We start from the raw sequence: 25,229 nt of genomic DNA, 5'->3' as shown, positions 1-25,229 counted from the left end.
GTATGGCCCTCTGAACCCTCTGTGTCTGTGTGAGTGAAGGAAGGAAGGAGAGATTGTGGGTGATTGAGTGAGTAAATATCATATAGCTGTAGGTGTTCAGTCACTGTATTCGCCATATATAATAAAACGTATGGGACTTTGACTTGGTGCTGAGACATATCAGCAACACAGTCTATACTTTACTAACTAGCACATGTGGTTCAAGGACAGCAGCACCTCTTACAGTGCAAAGATATTACAAACCATAGGAGTGAATACCTGCTTGTATAGTAGACATCACATAACAGACATAACTAATGCTACAGCAGTAGAAACATAAATACAACAAGTCTGAATATTTCTCCTAACATGACTCATTTGTTGAATGATCAAGATAAAAGCATAGAGCAAAAAAAGACATATACAATACATATACTAACTATAATAGTGCAAAAAGTGCAAATACAAATAAGCGCAGGGGTTCAGATAGAAACAAATAAAAGAGAGAAAAGCAGATTACAAAAATAAGGCATAAAAGGACTAAAAGTAACGACCTAGGAGGCAGGCTCAGCTCTGGTCAAAGGCCAGGGAGAATAGGCGAGGCTTTAGCCAGGACTTAAAGACCTCAAGGATCTGGGCTGACCTGATATTCATATACTCACACGATCGCCTAGGAATACTACCAGCAGTGCCAACAATCCAATTTAGTCAATAACCAGAACCCCCAAAATTGCAGCCAACCTATGCACTTGATGTTTAAATTTATGTGTCGACTATTAGAGTAAAATAACTGGATAATAGGTGCCATTACTGATGTAAAACAAAGTGATACAAGGTACTCCTCTGATTTGTGGAAACATTGGAATCGATGCCTTTATGTATTTGAATCTATGTTGTTGGCCTTGTTTCTTTTGTTATTGTATTTTTGCTTGTTGTTGTGTATATGTGTAATATGGACCATGAGTCTGAAATAAAGTCTTCATCACCATCATCATCATCATCATCATCATTAGTCAAGAGGACGGTGAGCATCTTAACCATTTCACTACCACACTACAGAAGGCTAACCTTTCACTACCACACTACAGAAGGTTAACCTTTCACTACCACACTACAGAAGGTTAACCTTTCACTACCACACTACAGACAGTTAACCATTTCACTACCACACTACAGAAGGTTAACCTTTCACTACCACACAGAAGGTTAACCCTTTCACTACCACACTACAGAAGGTTAACCTTTCACTACCACACTACAGACAGTTAACCCTTTCACTACTGAACCTTATGTAATGTTAAACTTAAAGAGAAGACGGAGGTCTCTCTGTGCCCAGTTGAGGTCTGGCACCCTGCCATTGGCTGTGGAAGTGGGTAGATTCCAAGGAGGAGCGGTTGTGTGTTCTATGTGATCTGGGACTCGGAAGATGAATATCATTTAGTTTTTTATTGCCCTTTGTACACCTGTATGTAAAACACGAAAAAAATAATAAAACATCAAATCAAATCAACCACACTACAGAAGGTTAACAATTAGTGTGGTAGTGAAAGGGTTAATGAAAATAAAGATATCGTATTTTCTAGGAAGCTTCATGTACCAATGGCTTTGGAGTGATGAACAGAACAGTTCTGGAGATGGGATACTGCCACCTGCTGGCGTGTTGGAGCCATGCTCCACTTTTGATCAGAGGCCTTGGGATGTCTTCATGTGGATTGTGGTGCAACAGAGCAAGTCGTCATATGAAAGTATTATTATAATTAATAATGAGAATTGAATCACATAGACAAGCAGCATTTTCAACTCACACAGACGTTGTTTGTGTTTTTGATGTGTCTTACTGTAAAGACCTATTCTACATATCGACTAGCAGATACCTTGTATCTCCAAAAAGCTTTTAGTTGTGTTCATGTCACTAAGCATTGTCACTAGTTTGGCTTGGTCCCATCATGAAATACTTTCTACACATGGGGGACAATATCAGCTACATTAATTTAACCAAATTACAGTAACACACACGTACACACACAAGGCTTCTTCATGACAGTGTTCTTCGTTAATACCACCATTTATGAACACAGACTGGTAGCAGAGTATTTCCTCTCTAGAGGACATTGAGACAGATTGTACGTTTTCTGCCTGAGACCAGAATTAGTCAATTCTAGTGATGGGAATTACGTTTATTTGAAGGGGGTTACTTGGTTTATCAGTCTTGAATCTAAATCGTTGGTTTATCCACAGAATAATCACTAGGATAATGATAGGATTTGGACAACGCCTCAAATCGTTAGAATGTATGTATGATATCCAACATGAGTTCCACCTTAACATAAACAGCCTAAAAAACAAATTGGATGAAATCAAACAATTATTCATAAATGGTAAGGCAAACAAATACTGTGCTTCTCAGAAACTAAGCTTGACGATTCTGTAAAAGATCCAGAGATAGAGATTGAGAACTACTCAATAATCAGGAATGATAGGAACAAACATGGAGGTGGCGTCTGTATGTACATACACAAAGACACCAAATTCATCAACAGAAATGACCTGAATCATGAATCAATTGAAACTGTATGGGTGGAAATCCTATTCGAAATGCGAAATCCCTACTGGTTGGCTCAATCTACAAACCGCCAGATCATAGTGGCTTTTATGATACACTTGACGGGTGTTTAGCTGGAGTTGAGGATGTAGACAAAATTCTTATTGGAGACTGGAACACGGATATGCAACGAAAAGATGCACCCGTCTTCAAGTCATTCAGTAGGCTTTGTGATCTGCACGGCCTGCTAATCACCCAACCCACACGTGTATGTGAATCAACTCAGACTACCATTGACCTCATTCTGACCTCCGACAAGTCCAAGATCTCCAATAAAGGGGTTATAGCATGCGGGTTAAGTGATCATTATATGATATTCTGTACCCGCAAAAAGCTAAAACAAAAGGCTGGCTGCCACAAAACAGTCACATCTAGAGACCTCAAAACCTACTCTAGCGAGGCCTTTAACCTTGAACTGGAGAGTCTGGACTGGTCAGATGAACTCAATGGTACACTGGTTGAAGAAACATGGCTTGGTTTCAAAACCAAATTTTCAACAATACTAAACGACATGGCCCCCCTAAGAACCACCAGGGTAAAAAATCGCACTGAGCCGTGGATGCACTCCGAAATACTGGCCGCTATGAAAACCAGAGACAAAAAATGCTCTGAGTTTCGTAAAAGGCAGTCAAAGCTTACCAAAAGCACGAGCAGTGAACTCCAAGCCCACGTGACTGAACTCAAACTAGAAGAAAACAGACTAAGAAACGACGTAAACTCTATGATCAAAACTGCAAAAAAGAATTTCATCAATGACAAAACTGAGGAAAACAAAAACAAACCACGTGAACTTTGGAAATTACTCAATAATCAACTAGGATGCAGTAAAAAACTTAAAACCAGATTCTCAAACATAAACATAAAAACGGACAACATGCTCATCACAGACAAGCTGGATGTAGCCAATTACTTAAACATTTTCTTCACAAACATAGCCACAACACTGGTAAACAAACTACCCTCCCACTCAGGGCTTTATGGGGTAGAACACATAGTAGTTTACTACAAAAACCTAGGGGTCCGCAAGGACGACTTCAAGCTAGAAATGGTAACAACAGATGAGGTACTCAAAAAAACTGAGCGCCCTCCAACCTAACAAGGCCACTGGCCATGACAACATCCCCTCCAAATTCCTCAGAGACTCAGCAGCCGCCATCACCCCAGTCATCACACACATAATAAACCTCTCCATAAAACAGGGACACGTCCCCAAGGACTTCAAAATAGCAAGAGTAACACCCCTGCACAAAAAGGGCAGCAAACTAGACCCAGGCAACTACCGCCCTGTTTCTATTCTCACCTCCATCTCGAAAGTCATGGAAAAAATATAAACAGGTCGAAAAGTACCTAGCATAAAAAAATCTAATCTACGAATTCCAATCTGGCTTCAGAACATCCCACTCTCTATTTGAATGACCACATCAAACAAGAGCTGGACGCGGGCAAATACTGCGGCATGGTCATGCTGGACCTACAAAAGGCCTTCGACACTGTCAATCACTCCATTCTGATTGACAAGCTAAAAGCAATTGGTTTTGATAGTCTATCAGTGAGCTGGATGCAATCCTACCTTGAGGGGAGGGAACAGATGGTGGAGGTAAACGGTACCCTATCCCCCCCCCCCCCTCACAGTGAGCTGTGGTGTTCCACAAGGAAGCATACTAGGACCGCTACTGTTCCTAATTTATGCAAATGACATGTCGTCAGCTTGTGACTGCAACTTGTTCCTGTTTGCGGACGACTCAGCCCTGCTGGTCTCTGACAAAAACAAGTTACAGGTTGAAAAAACCCTCAGCTCGGAACTAGGCAAAATCTGCATGGCTCGCTGATAACAAACTATCATTACACATGGGCAAAACAGAGTCCATTCTCTTCGGTTCAAATAACAAACTCAGCAAGACTGACGGCTTCTCAGTTACAGTGGGTGACAATATTGTCACAAGGAAAGATGAAATTACCTACCTGGGTTCCATCCTAGAGGCTAATCTCTCCTGTGACAAAATGGCATCCAATGTAATAAAAAAAAGTCAACCAACGAACTAGATTCTTGTACCGGATCTCCTCTCTGGTAAACAAGAATACCCTGAAGACTCTGGCAGGAGCACTCATTCAAGGGTACTACGACTATGCTTGCACCTCATGGTACCAAAGCACCTCAAAGGCGCTAAAAACAAAATTACAAACATCTCAAAACAAACTGGTCAGACTACTGCTTGACCTTACTCCTAGAACCCACCTCACCCCTGCCCACTTTGACAACCAAGGATGGCTTAGAGTAGACGACAGAGGACAGCAACTTGCAATGGGCCTGGTCTACAAGATACACTACACAACCAAGGTACCCATGTACATGTCAAAATACTTCCCAAAGGTCAGTGAATACCACAATCACAACACCAGAGGGAGCTCCACAAATCATGTTAAACCCAGATTCGGCTCAAACAAGGGACTAAACACGTTTCGCAATTATGCCACATCAATGTGGAACGCCCTACCCAAAGCTGTAAAGGAATGTGGATCACTACCCACTTTCAAAACCACTCTCAAGGGACACCTACGGGAGACTGCAATTTGAAACTGGCCCCTGTAAATGTCCTAACCCAACTCCCTCCAATGTACAGTCATTTACCTAGTATGGTTTTGTCAATATTCCAATGTACAATTTTGCTTGTTTGTACAGTGTCTCCCCCCCCCCCCCCCCCAATGTACAGTTTTGCTTGTTTATACAGTGTCCCCCCCCCCCCCCCAACCACCTCCAATGTAAATTACCCAGTATGGTTGTCAATATCCCAATGTACCCAACCCCCCCCCACACAACCCCACCCAACCTCCTCCAATGTACAGTTTCTACGTCAAATGTATATACTCCCTTTTCTTGACTCTTTTTGTATCACAAACAGTACTGTATTTGCAAATCTGGTATGTCATAAATGTATAGATGTAGCAGTACTGTCTATCTGTATGTCATGTATGTCATATATGTCCTGATGAATTGAAAATGGGGGACCCTGATGTAAACAAGACGAAAGTCTTTCTCTGGTCTGCATCCCCTTAACAATTGTGTGTATTGAGCTGTACTGTATTGTACCCATTCTGCAATCTGTTAATAAAGTTTTCAATCAATCAATTCAATTCAGTGTGATATAAGCGTCCACCAAAGTTAGAATAAAAAAATATAGACCTATATTAATGTGACCCCGAAAATGTCCCCGATTCGTTCTTACAGGGGGAAAAAACAACCGGTTATGTCCTTATCTCGTTATAGAAGGCAGAAGGGGTCCCACGTGACATGTTATTGTATCGGTTATGCATTTACTAGATGCTTAACAACTTTTTTTTTTGTATCCACTTTTTCTCCTTATTTTCTATTTTTCTCCCATCCCAATTTCACCTCGCCAATTCTCCCTTCAATTCTCCCCTCCCCTGTCTCGAACGTTGCTAGACTATGCCGCCCACTGGTCGGCTGCAGTGAGGACCAAGCCTTGCATCACGTGTCCCCTCCGGTACACGAGGAGGCAGCCGTCGCATCTTTTCACCTGAACAGCGCGATCTCTCAGTGGCGAGGAGTAGCGCGCGGGAGGCTCACGCTGCCCCCGATACTTCCTGATTCTGCTGTACAGGCGCACCAACCGACGTGTAGGAGTCGCTGTCCACAACGTCCAATCCCCACCCACGGCTTTCCCACCCTCTAATACTGCCAATTGTATTAGTATGAACGACCGGCCAAGCCGGTAGCAACGCAGAGAGCTGGGCTCGATACCAGCATCTCCTGCGTTAGTGGCGAGCGCCTTGCCCACTGCGCCACTCAGCCGCCCTTATGCTTAACAACTTTTGAGTGTGAACAATAAAGTGCAAGATCCACGTGTGTTCACGTAAAGGGGAATGGATTCAGGGCAGGCGGTGAAATGGACACAATGAACGGTAAAAATAACGTCTCCCACGACTCCCGTCGTTCGTAGTGTACCAAAGAGCCTTTCAAAATAACCGGATCGTTTGCGACTGATTGATTGATTGATTGAAAAGTTTATTAACAGATTGCAGAATGGGTACAGTACAGTACAGCTCAATACATACAATTGTTAAGGGGATGCAGACCAGAGAAAGACTTTCGTCTTATTTACATCAGGGTCCCCCATTTTCAATTCATCATAACATATATGACATACATGACATACAGATAGACAGTACTGCTACATCTATACATTTATGACATATCAGATTTGCAAATACAGTACTGTTTGTGATACAAAAGTGTCCAGAAAAGGAGTGTATATACATTTGGCGTAGAAACTGTACATTGGAGGAGGTTGGTTGGGTGGGGTGGGGTTGGGTGGGTTGGGTGAGGGCTGTACATTGGAGGTGGGGGGGGGGGGGGGGGGTTGGGTAGGGGACACACACACATTTTACACTGTACATTGGAATATTGACAAAGCCTTACTTGGTCATTTACTGTACAACTAGGTTAGGACATTTGTAGGGGCCAGTTTCGAATTGCAGTCTCACGTAGGTGTTTTTTGAGAGTGTTTTTGAAGGTGGGTAGTGATTCACATTCCTTTACAGCTTTAGGCAGGGCGTTCCACATTGATGTGGCATAATTGCAAAACGTGTTTAGTCCCTTGTTTGAGCCGAATCTGGGTTTTACATGATTTGTGGAGCTCCCTCTGGTGTTGTGATCGTGGTATTCACTGACCTTTGGGAAGTATTTTGACATGTACATGGGTCCGTCACATCACTAGTCAATTCAGTCTTGTCCAGGAACCATTAGCTCTTTAAAGTGGACACATGTATCGTTTTATATGTATATGGATTTATATGTATAATTGTACATGACTTCCTTGAATCTGTGGAACGTGTTTATTAAAGAGGCACTTGGAGGCACCAAAAACAATGCCGATTTATTTTGCACATAATCTCACACACATGATCCAAGAACTCCAAACGGGTTTGCACACTTTCAGTTAGTGTGAGAGTAAATTAGTTAGAATATTGGCCACCAGTGATGTCATCGGGGACATTGAATCCTTGTGTTGTGTTAATTACAGCTCCATTATCCATGTGCACCTTGAGACTATCTAGTAGACTTGATTTCAAGTATTTTAACACAGGTTCAAGTCAAGTCGCCAGTCATTCCAAGTCCAATTCAACTGTCAATTCATTTTCAGCAAGTCTTAAGTCAAGTTGCAATTCTTTATTTGATAATAAGCAAAACATCTTAAAAAAAACTTAAACCATTGTGAATGAAACAGCATGACACCATTTGTCATGTTAATGATTCTATTGTCATTCTGGAATGTTAGAAAGGCATTCTGCTGTTCCAAGAAATAACAAATATCACCATGTATGGAAAGTGGAAAGTCAAAGAATGCTTTTGTTTATATTTTAAAAGTAATCTCCATGTATTGTTTATGTTATTATTTTATTCTTAATTAATGTAAAAGTGCACTGGATTCTGTCATAATCTGAACTGTCGCCTCAGGAACCCTCTGAACTATCTGAACATAGACAATCCTCTGCCATGCTCTGGCGGTCTGTTCGCGGTACTGCAGGCGGCAGTCCCCTTGTTCTTCCATATTGTCTGGAGCCTGTTGACAGTAATTTCTATTGTACTCCCTGTGTATTTGCTATCGGTCCTGTGTGCTCCCCAGTATACTATGTCCATATGTCCTAGTCTAGCCCTGTTGTTCCCTGTGTGTATTCATATTCATATGTTCGTCTAGTCCTGTATTCCCAGTGTTGTATTATTATTCTTGTGTCCTAGCCCCCAGCTGTTTCTTGTTATTCTAATTAGTTCCTGTATATATTCATGCCGCCCCCTGTCTACCAGTGTCGCGCCATTGTTTCTGTTTACCTCATGTACTGTTCCTGCCATCCGCGGAACAGAGACCTGTTTCCCGTGAAGCTCCCTGTATCCTGTATCACCTGTTACTCGCCTGCAGTGTTGGGACTAACGTGTTACAAAGTAACGCGTTACAGTAACGAAGTTACTTTTGGCGATAACTAGTACTCTAACGCATTACTTTTGAAATTCAGTAACGCTACTTACGTTACTGAATGGTTCCTTACTGCGTTATTTGCGTTATATACGGCGTAGATTGATAGCGAGTGGTAGTGATTATTATTATTATTATTATTATCCTCATATCCTGTCTGGCTGCGGGGAAACGCTATGCTGGGGGCGTGTTTTGTTTACTATTCCTGATCCTGACTGATAATGGCAGCGCCCAGCTACTTGCGTATTTCTCTTTTGTCGAGCGAAAAGAAAATAACGTTTTAGTTATGTCATTTGTGTTTTGGCTCAAAGATACTGGAGTCTAACGTTAACTACCAGGACTCATCCAAATCCACTCGCCACCCGCGTAGAATGATACCAGGCAACACACAGCAAATGGGACGGAAAACTTTTTTCAACTACTTGGAGAGAGAATATATACAGTACAACATGGAAATGAGATAAAGAAAATGTTTAAGGGGCTGCTGGACTAACGTTACATTACATCTCGACAGACACTGGTGAGTGCAGTGATGTGAATGTAAATTAATGGAAACTCAAGTTGATCAACGCATTTTGACTACAAATCTGCCAGGGAATCTCATCAATACTAATCAAACAATATAAATATAGTCCTTTCATGCACAATTGATATCCTAACTATTCTAACGTTGCAATGCACGATTGATATCTTAAACAACGTTGCAAGACGGTTATAATGAAACGCTCCGGCGACAGATATCAAGGCTGTTCCTCAAGCACTTATTTTCAACCTAGAACCTAAACGTGCATGCGCGCAACCTAAACGTCCATGCGCGCAACCTAAACGTGCCTGCGCTCAACCTCCCCGAGCAATTAGGCACGGTGCATTTCTTATTACGTCGGGACATTTGTGTTTGTGTCAGATTTGTGTTTGTATCTAGACCACATTGCTTAGCAGAGTTCAGTGATGTGAATGGAAACTGTCAAGTTGATCAACCGATTTTGAGTATCTGTATCTGCATGGGAGCAATTTTTTTCTTCTTCAAGTAACTAAATAGTTACTTTTCACAGTAACGCATTACTTTTGGGTGTAAGTAACTAGTAACGTAACGGAGTTACTTTTGAAATGAGTAACTAGTAAAGTAACTGAGTTACTATTTTTCAGTAACTAGCACAACACTGCTCGCCTGTTACTCGCTCACTGTGTGCCTTTTCCAGCCATGCTGTGTATTATTTCTCGTTTGTTTTCTAGCTGCCTCAGCTTAGTGTTGTGTACCTTTGTTCGTGCCTTGTTTACTACTGCTCAGTAAAGCCTTTCATTATACTTTACTCCGTCGACTCTGCCTCCTCTCTCTGGTTCATAACCATTGTCCAGCATTTGGGTTCTCTCACCTCCCCTAGCCACAAACCCTAACAGATTCACTCCTTGCATTGCAAAGACTATTTGCTATATTGCTCTCTGGATTCTGGATAATTGTGGTTTCCTGATTTATTTCAAAGACTATTTGCTATATTGCTCTCTGGATATTGTGTTTTCCTGCTCCCACCAACAATCACAATTGTTTTTATCTAATTGTATTTCATACTGTTTTAAATCTATAAAAAATTACTTCATAGGCCTCAGTGAGACGTTACAGGCTTAACAAAGTGAATAACGACCTCCCCTCCATCGACAACTACTGCTGAAGTGCCATTGAGCAAGGCACTGAAACCCCAACCACCATTATTAGAAGACTGGCTGTAGCTAGTTCCCAGTACTTTTTTTTAGTACCAGGTACTAAAATATCTCAGACAACCAAACACACTTAATGTAAAAAGTGTGTGTAAAAGTGTGTGTTGTGTGTGTGTGTGTGTGTGTGTGTGTGTGTGTGTGTGTGTGTGTGTGTGTGTGTGCGTGCTTGTGTGTAACCCCGCCCCTACAGCTACTCCCCAATACTGTTGCTGTAAAAAGTATATTGTGCCTTTTCATAAAGTGTTATCGACTGCCACGCAGGTAAAGTTAGCCGTTTATGGTCTCACATGACAGGCATCAACGCAAGTGTTTACGTCTGTCATAAACCATGTTCTTCTTTTGTCCTTTTGGGTTTGTCTGTTCAATTTACAATGATGACATAAGATGTCACAAGCATATTTATTACAAAAGGATTTGCACTATACATCCCTACCTAATTTTTGCATTTAAAAAAAGCTGCATCATTTGTACTTTATTGTTTGCATTGTGTACTTCACTTTGTACTTTAGGTTGTACTTTAGTTTGTATATTTTGTAGTGTTTCGAACTTTATTCTTTTTACTTTTTACTTTTGTATGAAGCACAATAGGGGGCTCATACAGAACCAAGCATGACAAATAAAACAAAACTTGAACTTGAATTTGAACTTGATATTCTGGTGTAGATTATAATGATCACCATTTGAAAAATGTCATACATGACTAAATGTAGGCTATGTGATGCTATGGGCCATTACTGAAGTCTGTCTTTCTTTGTTTTTCAATAGCACATTATTATTTCTTATCCAGAGGTTTTGCGAGGTAGCCTAGCGGTTGTTTGTGCACATTCTTTTAATATTAATATTTTATTATCGGGTAGCGCAGCGGACTAAGCGTCTGTCTACCACCGCAGAGACAGTGGGATCGAATGGCATAACGACTAACATTGGGATGGGAGCAAAACGGAAAAAGGAGGGGGGAAAAGATTATACAAAAAAAATATATATTACAGAGCTGTTAGTAACCAGCTTCAAACATCACTTATTTATCTGTCAGACGAGATTAATGGATGATTATGTGACAAGAGTCCACCGTCCTTGCATTATTGCATTTTTAAAAGCTTGCATTTTGTACTTCACTTTGTACTATATAGGTCGTATACGGTTTCTGGATCAGTTTTCTGGGCGCAACTTTTAAACGTCTGTCTGAGAATATATATATATTTGTTGTATAGTGTTTGGCCTTTATACTGTAATAGTGTATGCAGCACGATCTCATGGGGCTCATGCAGCAGAACTAAGCATTTCACTGTAATGGTAAATGGTGCACATGACATGACACTAGTATAACGCTTTTATCCAAAGCACTTTACAATTTTTGTTCCTCACATTCACCCATTCACTCACCCATTCCCTCACACATTTCACACACAACACACCGACGGCGGAGGCTACCATGCAAGGAGCCGACCTGCTCATCGCGAGTGTGTTGCTCAAGGAATCATCGACACGCTGCCCGGAAGGCGCGGGAATCTAACCGGGAACCTCCCGACTACCTCCTGAGCCACTATCGCTCCACTGTAATGTACATGTCATGTATCTTATTATTATGTGACAAATAAAACAAAACTTGAACTTGAACTTGGACGCCAGAATTTGCAGACCGACGTTTAGAAGTTGCGCCCAGAAAACTGATCCAGAAACCGTTCAGCGGACTCCTTTGTGTAGGCTTTTTGTAGGGGCTTTCCTGAACAGTGCAGATCCGGGATCAGATGAGGAGGGGTTTTAAAATCCTCCGGCGCCTCACTGGATCAGCTGATGGCAATGAGTCACCATCACTTCCCGGACAGAATGGAGTTCTTGGCATCGCGGTCGTATCATTGTGTTGAGTAAACCAGAGGACTGTCTCGGTGTCGCTTTGGCACAATAACTTAAGGTAGGCATAGTAACCGAAGCTTTTAGTTTGTGTATTGTAGATAGAAGCTTTTCGTTTGTATATTGTATATTTTGTATAGTGTTTTGGCCTTTATTCTTTTGACTTTTTACTGTATGAAGCACAATCGCAGGAGGCTCATACAGAACCAAGCATTTTTTCACTGTACAATACATTATATGTGACAAATAAAACAAAACTTGAAACTTGAACTGTTCAAGACTTAATTTCAAACCGTGAGTGTCATATTCATGACTGAGTAGCCTATCTGGTTACTTGTTTTTCTTCAAAACTTTACAGAATGAACTAGACTGTTAGAGCCCGTGAAAGCAGATCACTGTTTTCCTCTGACTTGAGATCATTGACAAGGTTATGCATTTGTTTTAAGGTTTATTTCGAGAAAGATGTAGGTTATGTGCTGGTATAAAATCAGAACAGGCATTTTCGCACAATACCAGACAGACGCTTGTGCATCACTTGGAGATACAGGCTACACATTATCAACAAGAGGGGCGATAATGGCTCATGGATAATGGAGGTTCCCGGTTCGATTCCCGCTCCTCCCGGGAAGCGTGTCGAAGTGTCCTTGAGCAAGATACTTGATCCCGATGTGCCGGTTGGCACCTTGCAGGGTTCCCTCTGGCATGTGGCATCGGTGCGTGAATGTGTGAGTGAATGGGTCAAATGTGAGGAACAAATGGTAAAGCGCTTTGGATAAAACTAAAGCGCTATATAAATGCAGCCATTTACCATTTAACAAACTGTAGCATATTAGGGTTATTATTATACTCTATAAGAATAACACCCAGAGAGACACGATGCTTGTTTACAACTCAGGTTTACTTTATTCAAGTGTGGTCGCAAATACAGGGCATGACAATAGTAGCCTAGCCAGTAGAGGGTGCTGACACTCTAGCTATAGGCTATAATATCCAATACATTACAGAAACATGCATATTTTTAATATTGGAATGTCAAATGTAACTTTTTTATTTGTGTGTGTGTGTGTCTGTGTGTGTGTGTGTGTGTGTGTATGTGTGTGTGTGTGTCTGTGTGTGTGTGGGCGGGCGGGGGCTCTCTGATTTTGGAACCGGCCTATATGTCTCCCTTTAACAGGTCCTATCCTCTCCAACACAGTGAGACCATGGAGGGTGTCTGAGTGCTTCCCTGCTGCTGCTGCTGCTGCTGCTGCTGCTGCTGCTGCTGCTTCTTGACTCACGAGTGAGAAAAGAGTGCGAAACATGGCCTTCGGGAAAAGTTCCTCCCCTATCGCGGCCCCGGGCCTGGAGGTCAAGCTCGGAGCGCTCGTGCTGCTTCTGTCGACCACACTCCTCTGCGGCTTTGCCCCGCTGTGCGTCGTCAGGGGAGCGGGGAGGTGCAGCGTGGACCCAGGTAAGCGCCGCAAAGGAGTTATCCCTCGTTCCTGGCGAGAGGACCGAGAGATTTAGAGTTCTGATGTGCAAACTGCAGCTCAGTGTCAAAGGTCAGCCTTAAAGGTCTCGCTGAAAATGTGTAAATAGAGTAGCCCACTAATCGACCACAGGAAAAAAATATATACATACGGTAGTCATTTATTTACATATTGTATTGACAATGTAACAAATAAGACTATTTTTGCTATTTTTAATTTTTTTAACATGTATTATGTTATTATGTTTCAAAATCTTTCACTTTTTACGTTTTCAGAAAACCTTTACGTTCCCCTGCTGGGGATCAGTGGTGCAGTCGCGGTCACACCCGGTTACACGCCGTGTTACCAGATCACTGAGGCAGAAGTACACGCGATCGCGCACGGATGTGTACTCGCGTGTACGCGCACACAAAAATGCGCTGTATCCATTCATTGTGACTAAGTACCCGGTCACCGTTTTACATAACAAAAAGCGCAGGTAGACTAAGTGTCTGGGTGTTGGCTATCTGAATGCATCTCCCCCTTCATTCTGTGTGACACAGGCAGTGGAGGTGAATACTAATGTGGCTCGGAATTCGTGATGGGGGTCTCAGCTGCTTATGATATTGAATCAAGCGTCTGTGCTGCGCGCCAGCTTTCCACGCGCACATTCACACAAATAGAGAGCAAGAAGAGCTTGAAAGATTGCACTTGCGTATATGCGCTTGTGTGTGTGTGCGTGTGTGTGTGCGTGCATGTGTGTGTGTATAAATCAGTTATGTGCGCATGCACGTACCCGCGCGCACGCGTGCACGTGGCGTGGCGTGTTACCAGTTCCCATATTAGGACTGCACCACTGCTGGGGATCGAACCCTAACCTGAACCCTAACTTTATGTCTTAATCGTAGGATACAAACCTGGTTCAGGGTAAGGAGTGTAGGGGTAGGGAATAGGATATGAACCTGGTTTAGGGTAAGGAGTGTAGGGGTAGGGAATAGGATACAAACCTGGTTTAGGGTAAGGAGTGTAGGGGTAGGGAATAGGATACAAACCTGGTTTAGGGTAAGGAGTGTAGGGGTAGGGAATAGGATACAAACCTGGTTTAGGGTAAGGAGTGTAGGGGTAGGGAATAGGATACAAACCTGGTTCAGGGTAAGGAGTGTAGGTGTAGGGAATAGGATACAAACCTGGTTTAGGGTAAGGAGTGTAGGGGTAGGGAATAGGATACAAACCTGGTTCAGGGTAAGGAGTGTAGGGGTAGGGAATAGGATATGAACCTGGTTTAGGGTAAGGAGTGTAGGGGTAGGGAATAGGATATGAACCTGGTTTAGGGTAAGGAGTGTAGGGGTAGGGAATAGGATATGAACCTGGTTTAGGGTAAGGAGTGTAGGGGTAGGGAATAGGATACAAACCTGGTTCAGGGTAAGGAGTGTAGGTGTAGGGAATAGGATACAAACCTGGTTTAGGGTAAGGAGTGTAGGGGTAGGGAATAGGATACAAACCTGGTTCAGGGTAAGGAGTGTAGGGGTAGGGAATAGGATATGAACCTGGTTTAGGGTAAGGAGTGTAGGGGTAGGGAATAGGATATGAACCTGGTTTAGGGTAAGGAGTGTAGGGGTAGGGAATAGGATATGAACCTGGTTTAGGGTAAGGAGTGTAGGGGTAGGGAATAGGATATGAACCTGGTTTAGGGTAAGGAGTGTAGGGGGAGGGAATAGGATATGAACCTGGTTCAGGGTAAGGAGTGTAGGGGTAGGGAATAGGATATGAACCTGGTTTAGGGTAAGGAGTGTAGGGGGAGGGAATAGGATATGAACCTGGTTCAGGGTAAGGAGTGTAGGGGTAGGGAATAGGATATGAACCTGGTTTAGGGTAAGGAGTGTAGGGGTAGGGAATAGGATACAAACCTGGTTTAGGGTAAGGAGTGTAGGTGTAGGGAATAGGATATGAACCTGGTTTAGGGTAAGGAGTGTAGGGGTAGGGAATAGGATATGAACCTGGTTTAGGGTAAGGAGTGTAGGTGTAGGGAATAGGATATGAACCTGGTTTAGGGTAAGGAGTGTAGGGGTAGGGAATAGGATATGAACCTGGTTCAGGGTAAGGAGTGTAGGGGTAGGGAATATGATATGAACCTGGTTTAGGGTAAGGAGTGTAGGGGTAGGGAATAGGATATGAACCTGGTTTAGGGTAAGGAGTGTAGGGGTAGGGAATAGGATATGAACCTGGTTTAGGGTAAGGAGTGTAGGGGTAGGGAATAGGATACAAACCTGGTTTAGGGTAAGGAGTGTAGGTGTAGGGAATAGGATACAAACCTGGTTTAGGGTAAGGAGTGTAGGGGTAGGGAATAGGATACAAACCTGGTTCAGGGTAAGGAGTGTAGGGGTAGGGAATAGGATATGAACCTGGTTTAGGGTAAGGAGTGTAGGGGTAGGGAATAGGATACAAACCTGGTTTAGGGTAAGGAGTGTAGGTGTAGGGAATAGGATATGAACCTGGTTTAGGGTAGGCCTAAGCCGGGGTGTGGGTGCAGGAGGAAATGGTTCTAATGTGAGTTCCAGGTATTGCCAATGCTATATATGGCTATAACATAATGTACATTATGTACCTTTCTTCCTGTGGTCGTACTTTATTGACATTTTCTGATGAGGCCTAACAAAAATAATGGTTTGGTTCCGGTTGCCGACCGACCCTGCCGATTTAGGTGCGACCCAATTTATGTTATGAGTTTTAAAATATATATATAATTTTTTTTTTTTTTTTTTTTTTTTTTTTACAATAAAGTTTCATACAAATCTTAGTCAAACCTTTAGTATTATGGATATTAAACATGCTGGCAGAGTACATGCATCCATGTTGTCGTGAACATTTTAATTAAATAAAGAAATTCCCTATCCATAGTCGCTGTGGGAAAAAATAAAATAAAAAATTTAATTAAATAAATTCCCTACCTACCCATGGCCTTAACTGACAACCAACAGGAACCAAACAATATTTTCTGTTATGCCTGAGACCGTGTTGCAAAAGTTGTGACCGGAGTTTGCCACTTCTCACTCAGGAGCTCATCATAATGCTTTTGAAGATGGATGGGGGGGCGGGGGGGGGGGGGGTTATGAGCGGGGATGTGCCTAGTCTACCCCTGCTCTGCCTTCATATACAGTATTATCATTCGGTGGATGTGTTGTACTGCATGAACTTTAACCTGCCAAAAGCTTGGGTCATACAAAGTATGGCCATGTAGGAAGTAATAGTCTGATGATGCTTTGAGAGAACTGGGATATACTCTACCTATCGGTGACGGGGTACAACTTGGTATTTTTTGCCCCAAACCTATTGGGACCCAATGGACCTTGAGTGTTCTGAAGTTTTAACAGCTGAGGTTTGGGCCTGGGTTCAGATGTCATTAGTAGTAATAGTAGTAGTAGTTTATTTTTTCAGTCATCATCACACACAGTACAATATACATCATCATTTATCAATATTTGATTATTTACAGTGATTGAAAAGGTACAGACTGAAGCATAGTGCTTATATGTGCCTGTCCTATCCTATATTCTTACCAAAAAATACAAACATCTTGACTCCAAAACAGTATTCTAAAGAAAAGAAAAAAAAGCAAGCAAAACAGTATTATTCACCCTTGTAGTTTTTAAAAATGTAGCTCTACAAAAGGCCTGAGCAGATCTCTACAGGTTGATCTGTTTTGCTGTGTTGGTTCCACAGAGAGGCGCCACCGCTGGCTGAGTCTGGTGAACTGCTTCGCTGGAGGAGTGTTCCTCGCCACATGCCTGCTGGACCTGCTGCCCGACTACCTGGCTGGCATCAACGCCGCCTTCAGCAACATGGGAATCACAGTAAGAACCCGAAGGCTGTCAGAGTCCTCTATTAGTCTCCTTTTTGCTGATTCAACTTTATCCAGGGTTGATTGAACCTTTGCACTGAAGAACCATATAAGTCCATTTTAAAGTAATTTGGACAGCCCATTCTTCTTATAATTGTATTATTTGGATTTGCATTTGTGAGGTTAAATCTAAATCACGTGGAGTGTGGATGTTATATATCACCAGCAAGTACTCAAGTTCCACCTCTACTGTTGAATGAACACAACACTCTAACTTACCATCTTTAGATAGTAAAGTACTCAACCTCTACTGTCTTTAACTATGAATGAACACCACACTCTAACTTACCATCTTTAGATAATAAAGTCTGCTGTCTTTAACTATGAATGAACACAACACTCCAATTTACCATCTTTAGATAATAAAGTACTCAGGGCTGAGTGGCGCAGTGGGCAAGGCACTCGCCACTAACGCAGGAGATGCTGGTATCGAGCCCGGCTCTCGGCGTTGCTACCGGCTTGGCCGGCCATCATACTAACACAATTGGCAGTGTTAGAGGGTGGGAAAGCCGGTGGGTGGGGATTGGACGTTGTGGACAGCGACTCCTACAGGTCGGTTGGGTGACGCCTGTTCAGCAGAAACAGGAAGTATCGGGGGCAGCGTGAGCCTCCCACGCGTTACTCCTCGCCACTGAGAGTTCGAGCTGTCTGGTGAAAAGATGTGACAGGCTGCCTCCTCGTGTACCGGAGGGGACACGTGATGCAAGGCTTCTATCCTCACTACAGCCGACCAGTGGTATCTAATGTTTTGGTGCTGTTATAAGCTTTTGCATATACTATTCTCTGATTTGACACTGGTATTTTAATTTTGCATGGTATATTGCATTTTGAACCCAAAATTTGCAGTATAGCATTCTGTGTTAAGGGTTTTGCACATTGAAACTCTGATGTGCAAAATGCATCAATTTACCTATTTACTTTAGTGCCCCCTACTGGTCGACTTCAAAATGCTTTTGCAACCGTGGTCCCAGTGCTTACCTGTACTCAACATGCAGACAAGTGACAAATTAAAGGAAAAGCCAACATAAAGTGTCTTAGTGAGGTGTTGGGCCAAGACCTCGGCACAGATTCTACAAGTCTCTGGAACGCCCCTGGAGGGACGGAACACCCTTCTTCCTGAACATATTCTCGGTCCTCGCTCCACAATGGTGGAAAGAACTCCCCCCCCACAGTCAGGTCAGCCGAAAACCGACCAATTTTCCGCCATCGACAAAAAACACGTTTCTTCAATCAATATCTGAAATTTTAAATAAATAAATACATAAATAAATAACATTCATACTGTCTTTTACTATCATGCACTTTACCACTAAATAATCTTCCTTGCCTACAGTATATTACTACCTACTATGCTAATATGTCTCTACTACTATGCACTCAAGACTGCAGCACGCAAGTTTCAGCACTGTTTGACGAACATTGTTACTCAGCTGTAAGAGTTGTACCCTTCCTGCTGACCTGTCGTACATAACTTGTAGGTCACTTTGGATAAAAGCATTCAGCTAAATGACTAAATGTAAATGTAAAATGTAAACATATTCCCTCATTTGGTGTTTTGATGATAATGGCGGAGAGCGTCGGTCCAACATCTCCCACAGGTGTTCAACTGGGTTGATAGTACCTGGTGACTGTGGAGGCCATAGCATACGCTTCACATCATTTTCATACTCGTCCAACCATTCAGTGACCCCTCGTGCTCCAGCGAAGGATAAAGCCGTGGGCGGCACGGTGGCACAGTGGTCAGCAGCGCTGCCTCACAGCACAAAGGTCCTGTGTTCGAGTCTGCATGTTCTCCCCGTGTTTGCGTGGGTTTCCTCGAGTCTGCATGTTAGGCAGGGACTCTGGTTTCCTCCCACACCATAAAGACACATCATGTTAGACAGGGACTCTGGTTTCCTCCCACACCATAAAGACATCATGTTAGACAGGGACTCTGGTTTCCTCCACACCATAAAGACACATCATGTTAGACAGGGACTCTGGTTTCCTCCACACCATAAAGACATCATGTTAGACAGGGACTCTGGTTTCCTCCCACACCATAAAGACACATCATGTTAGACAGGGACTCTGGTTTCCTCTCACACCATAAAGACATCATGTTAGACAGGGACTCTGGTTTCCTCTCACACCATAAAGACATCATGTTAGACAGGGACTCTGGTTTCCTCCCACACCATAAAGACATGCATGTTAGACAGGGACTCTGGTTTCCTCCACACCATAAAGACATCATGTTAGACAGGGACTCTGGTTTCCTCCACACCATAAAGACACATCATGTTAGACAGGGACTCTGGTTTCCTCCCACACCATAAAGACATCATGTTAGACAGGGACTCTGGTTTCCTCCACACCATAAAGACATCATGTTAGACAGGGACTCTGGTTTCCTCTCACACCATAAAGACATCATGTTAGACAGGGACTCTGGTTTCCTCCACACCATAAAGACATCATGTTAGACAGGGACTCTGGTTTCCTCTCACACCATAAAGACATCATGTTAGACAGGGACTCTGGTTTCCTCTCACACCATAAAGACATCATGTTAGACAGGGACTCTGGTTTCCTCCCACACCATAAAGACATCATGTTAGACAGGGACTCTGGTTTCCTCTCACACCATAAAGACATCATGTTAGACAGGGACTCTGGTTTCCTCCAACACCATAAAGACACATCATGTTAGACAGGGACTCTGGTTTCCTCCAACACCATAAAGACACATCATGTTAGACAGGGACTCTGGTTTCCTCCCACACCATAAAGACATCATGTTAGACAGGGACTCTGGTTTCCTCTCACACCATAAAGACATCATGTTAGACAGGGACTCTGGTTTCCTCTCACACCATAAAGACATCATGTTAGACTCTGGTTTCCTCTCACACCATAAAGACATCATGTTAGACAGGGACTCTGGTTTCCTCCACACCATAAAGACATCATGTTAGACTCTGGTTTCCTCTCACACCATAAAGACATCATGTTAGACTCTGGTTTCCTCCCACACCATAAAGACATCATGTTAGACAGGGACTCTGGTTTCCTCCACACCATAAAGACATCATGTTAGACTCTGGTTTCCTCTCACACCATAAAGACATCATGTTAGACAGGGACTCTGGTTTCCTCTCACACCATAAAGACATCATGTTAGACAGGGACTCCGGATGAAAACTAGCTCATTAGCTAAACTCTGGCACATTTACATTGATGTGGAAACCGAAAGTATTGATTGATGTGCATTGTCCCTGGGTAATAAAAAACGTAACTTAAACTTTTATTTTGTAAGCAAATATATCAAATATATGTTTTCTTTTAATGGTGGATATATCTAATTTGAAGCAAAATACTTGTATACACCATTTATACAAAGCCTAGGAATGATCTGGGAATGACAAGGGGATAAAGCAAATTCTGGACTATAATAATGTCCGCCTTGTACACACAAGATTGTTCACACATTATTATACATTGTCTTTAGAGCAGGGCGATGGACCACCAGCCCTGATTCCAAACTCTAAGCATAACCCACTTCGAAAGAGGGCCAAAGCATAACCACTTCACAAAGCAGAGAATATATATGTAATGTGCGTCGGACATTTCTATCCCAGAGCACTTCGGCGCTAAACCAATCAGAGAGGGTCTTCGCTGTACGCGGGCTAGCCAATCAGAGAGCGTCTTCGCAAACTACGGCTACGGAAAAAAATCACGCCCCATAGACTGCTTCATTGGTACACCTTCATTTATAAAGCAATTATTGGTCAGCTCCCTTTTTACCTCGGTTCATACCTCACCATCACATCAAACCCATCTTACAGCTTACGATCACAGGACTATCTATTATGCCTCAGTACCCAGAACCCGCACAGAGTTTGGGAAAAGGGCTTTCATGTTCTCTGCTCTCTCTGCCTGGAATGGACTTCAAAAAACATTGAAACTGCAGGCCCTCACTACCTTATCTGATTTTAAAGTTCAAATTACGGACATTTTAAAGAATGAGATGAGAGAATGTCGATGCTTCACTGAATAATGTGGTGTTATATTTTATATTTATTAACTTGACCTTCTCTCCCCAGCAACCTCCTACAAAGCCTCACCTTCCCTCCTCTTTCTACCCTACCTTTTTTACCCTACCCTCCAATCTCCCCCAATCCCATTCAATCTTGTTTGCTGCAGCTCAAATGTATCCCCTTGCCCCACTTTGCCTTTTATGTCTTTGTCTGTGTTTGTGTCTTGTATGTTTGTTTTTGTTTTGCTGCCATTTTGCTCTCGAAATCATGTTCGTCTTGCTCGAAAAAAGAGATCATTGATCTCAAGTGACTACCTGTTAAAATAAAGGTTAAATACATTTTAAAAAATTTATTACATTTAGTAATTTAGCTGACACTTTTATCCAAAGCGACTTACATGTTCTGTACAACAAGTCAGCAGGAGTACAACCGTAGCAGCTTAGGGTAAGTGATATTGTTAGTCAAACAGTGTCAAACTTGAGTGCTACACTCTTGAGTGCATAGTAGCATATATATATTCGCATAGCAGGTAGTAATATAGTCATAGTAGATGACTTAGTAGTACACAATATATGTATATCATATATTTTTTATTTCAGATATTTATTGAAGAAGTGTGTTTTAAAAATAAAAATGTTGCGTTTTTTGTTTTTTCTACTGGGCAGTCCAGTAGAGAGAGAGAGAGGAGGAACGGGAGACAGAGTGGGGGGAAGACATTCGGCAAATAACGACAGGTCCGGGAATCGAACCCGGGTCGGCCATGCCGCGACTCAGCACGTTATGTGGTTCGCCACTGGGGCGCCCCGAAGAAGTGTGTTTTTAATTGATGGTGGAAACGTGGGCAAGTTTTGGCTGTCCTGACTGTGGTGGGAAGTTCCTTCCATGTTGATGTTAATTACTTAATTGTATCGTGTAGTACACGTGTAATGAAGTGTTAAGTGTAAGTAATAATATGATTGTATGTAACTGCACTTTAACTGTTCCACAAGAGGGCGCTATAGGCATAAGCTGCAGTTCCCTTTACCAGAGTTCAAACTGTGTCTTCCCTTTCCTCCCATTCTTTCAGCTGCAGTTCCCTTTACCAGAGTTCAAACTGTGTCTTCCCTTTCCTCCCATTCTTTCAGCTGCAGTTCCCTTTACCAGAGTTCAAACTGTGTCTTCCCTTTCCTCCCATTCTTTCAGCTGCAGTTCCCTTTACCAGAGTTCAAACTATGTCTTCCCTTTCCTTCCATTCTTTCAGCTGCAGTTCCCTTTACCAGAGTTCATCGTGGCCATGGGCTTCTTCCTGGTCCTGGTATTGGAACAGATAGTCTTGGCCTTCAAGGACCAGTCATCTTTCCCCTTGGAGGAGAGACGCGCCCTGCTGGTGGACGCGAGCATCCAATCGTCTTTCCCCTCGGAGGAGAAGCGTGCCCTGCTGGTGGACCCCGGCGTCCAATCGAATGACAGGAACGGGCGCAGACACTCCCACCACCAGGTCTCGGAGGAGTACGACGGGTCCCGAGGCGGGTCCAGAGGCTCGGGGCCCGACGGGAGCCACTTCCACGCGGACGTCGTCAACTCCCACTCCGCTCTGCGGGCCTTCATCCTGGTCTTCTCCCTGTCGCTTCACTCTGTGTTCGAGGGCCTGGCGGTGGGGCTGCAGGAGGACAGCGAGCGGGTGCTGGAGATCTGTCTGGCTCTGGTGATCCACAAGAGCATCATCTCCTTCAGCCTGGCCCTGAAGCTGGCCCAGGGCGGGTTGAAGCGGACGGTAGTGGCCGGCTGCCTGCTGCTCTTCGCCGTCATGTCGCCGCTCGGCATCGGCGTGGGTGTGGCCCTCACGGAGACCAAGGCCTCGCCGCAGCACCAGCTCTCCAGGTCCACCTTGGAGGGACTGGCGGCGGGAACGTTCCTCTACATCACCTTCATGGAGATCCTGCCGCACGAGTTGAACTCTGCCAGGAACCGCATCCCCAAGGTGGCCATGCTGCTCCTGGGCTTCGCTGTGGTCACCGGCGTGCTCTTCATCAAACTGTAGCCGAGCCACCCCAGTCTTCCTCAGCAACAGTAGTGTAAGGACTCATTCTCATCTAATCAGACAATGCCGCATCTCACCACAGGTTGGTGCGTTGGTGCGGATGGGCCATTTGTGTGACGTCATGCTGTGAGCTTTTTAACCCCCCAACCCCTCATCTTTTGGGGCGACAGTGGCTCAGGAGGTAGAGCGGTTGTCTGGTGATCGGAAGGCTCCCGGTTCGATTCCTGCTCCTCCCGGGCAGCGTGTCGAAGTGTCATTGACCAAGACACTTAACCCCTAACTGCCCCCGATGAGCAGGTGGGCGTCTTGCATGGTTACCTCCATTATTGGTGCGTTACGGCAAAATTTGACTTAAGTTCAAGTTTTTTTGTGGCAACCCCCATGTAGTAACAACTACCGGAGCCCAACACAACTACTCCCATTCAAAAGAAACAACTACCCCCATTAAAAAGAAACAACTACCCCATTCAAAAGAAGCAACTACCCCCATTCAAAAGAAGACTTGCATTTCCCCCCACATTGTCTGATTAGATGTGAATGAGACCTAATGAAGGGTGTGCAGAGTCTATCCACCTCTTGCACTGGACAATACTGTAGGAGAGCAGTTACCATCTATATTGCATGCTGTGTTTACAGTATATCCACCTCAGCAACTACCATTATTCCCATTGCTTAGCATCAATGAATATTGCTATCGAAACTCACAACATTCTTGAATATGCAGTTCTACAGTGTGGACAGGGAGAAACAAGAAGATTCATTGTGTGCTTGCTGGCTTGTGGTATGGGAAGAATTCTGATTTGCCTCCTTTTCTTCATGTTGAAAAGAAGCCCTTTATTGTACTCTCCGACGGGAAGGCTATGATGACCAACACAATAGATTAATTGTTGGAAATATTGAAATGAGGGAAAACTACTACAGGGCTTGAATCCTACATCTGTTTTGTATTTCAGGTAATGAATGACACTTTGAAAAGTTGTATTTTTGTAGTTACAACCAAAATGGCCTAATCTAAAGAAATGTTAAACACTGTTTTAATCATCCAGTTGATTGTATAAAATACACATGAACATTCTTTGTATTGTGACAAAGTGCTGGAGTGACAAACTGCATGGCTACGTGGTACAACTCGCCTGTACAGCAGGACATATATTTTGCCTATCATTCTAAGTTCATTCATTCTGGTTTTGGATGTTTTTTTTGTTTTTGTTTACAGTTTTATCACACGTCAGCCTAACAGATGAATGTATGTTAATTTGAGATACGTTTGTCTAGCCTACTACACCAGTACTGTCCTTGAGGTGTGTCCATGGCGACCTTAGCCAAAAAGAGGAGTCGGTTAGCCCAATGTAAACAGACCCTTCTGATGATCATATACAGGTAGGGTTCACTAGTCTCACTCCGTTATCCCCCTCACCCAGGGTCTGGACTAAATCACAATATCGAACAACAATCTTATCAGATAGGTGTTACCTGGTCACAGTGGTGGAAGAGGTACACAGTTCTTTTACTTGAGTCGAAGTAGAAATACCCAGATAAAATAGTACTCTCTGGTAAAAGTTCAAGTCCCCCATTCAAAACTTGACTTAAGTATTTCATATTGCAAGTACTTAAGTATCAAAAGTAAAAGTACATGTATTCTACATGATGTTTGTGTATTCCAGTGCTTGGGAGCATTCAATCCTCAAAGTATCGATCACTAGGCTGTC

General features: G+C 43.2%; 1 protein-coding gene across 3 annotated transcripts; it reads left to right on the top strand.

The window, feature by feature from the left end:
- Window positions 1–12,093: 12,093 nt before the first annotated feature.
- Window positions 12,094–24,558, top strand: LOC311246035 (zinc transporter ZIP1-like). 3 transcript variants are annotated; one of them, XM_084336101.1, is made up of 4 exons: window positions 12,094–12,196; window positions 13,310–13,585; window positions 17,304–17,434; window positions 22,741–24,558. In XM_084336101.1, the coding sequence occupies exons 2-4, from the start codon at window positions 13,435–13,437 to the stop codon at window positions 23,518–23,520; spliced, it is 1,062 nt and encodes a 353-aa protein (XP_084192227.1). In that variant the 5' UTR covers window positions 12,094–12,196; window positions 13,310–13,434; the 3' UTR covers window positions 23,521–24,558. The 3 variants fall into 3 exon arrangements, with proteins under 3 accessions (XP_084192227.1, XP_084192229.1, XP_084192228.1); XM_084336103.1 differs by having other exon boundaries at window positions 12,136–12,196; window positions 13,331–13,585; XM_084336102.1 differs by lacking the exon at window positions 12,094–12,196 and having other exon boundaries at window positions 13,272–13,585.
- The last annotated feature ends 671 nt before the right edge of the window (window positions 24,559–25,229 follow it).

This window comes from Notolepis coatsorum (assembly GCF_963971535.1).
Source record: "Notolepis coatsorum genome assembly, chromosome: 19".
Classification (NCBI taxonomy): Eukaryota; Metazoa; Chordata; class Actinopteri; order Aulopiformes; family Paralepididae; genus Notolepis; species Notolepis coatsorum.
The sequence above is the reverse complement of the archived record's forward strand: the minus strand, read 5'-3'. Positions and strand labels throughout refer to the sequence as shown.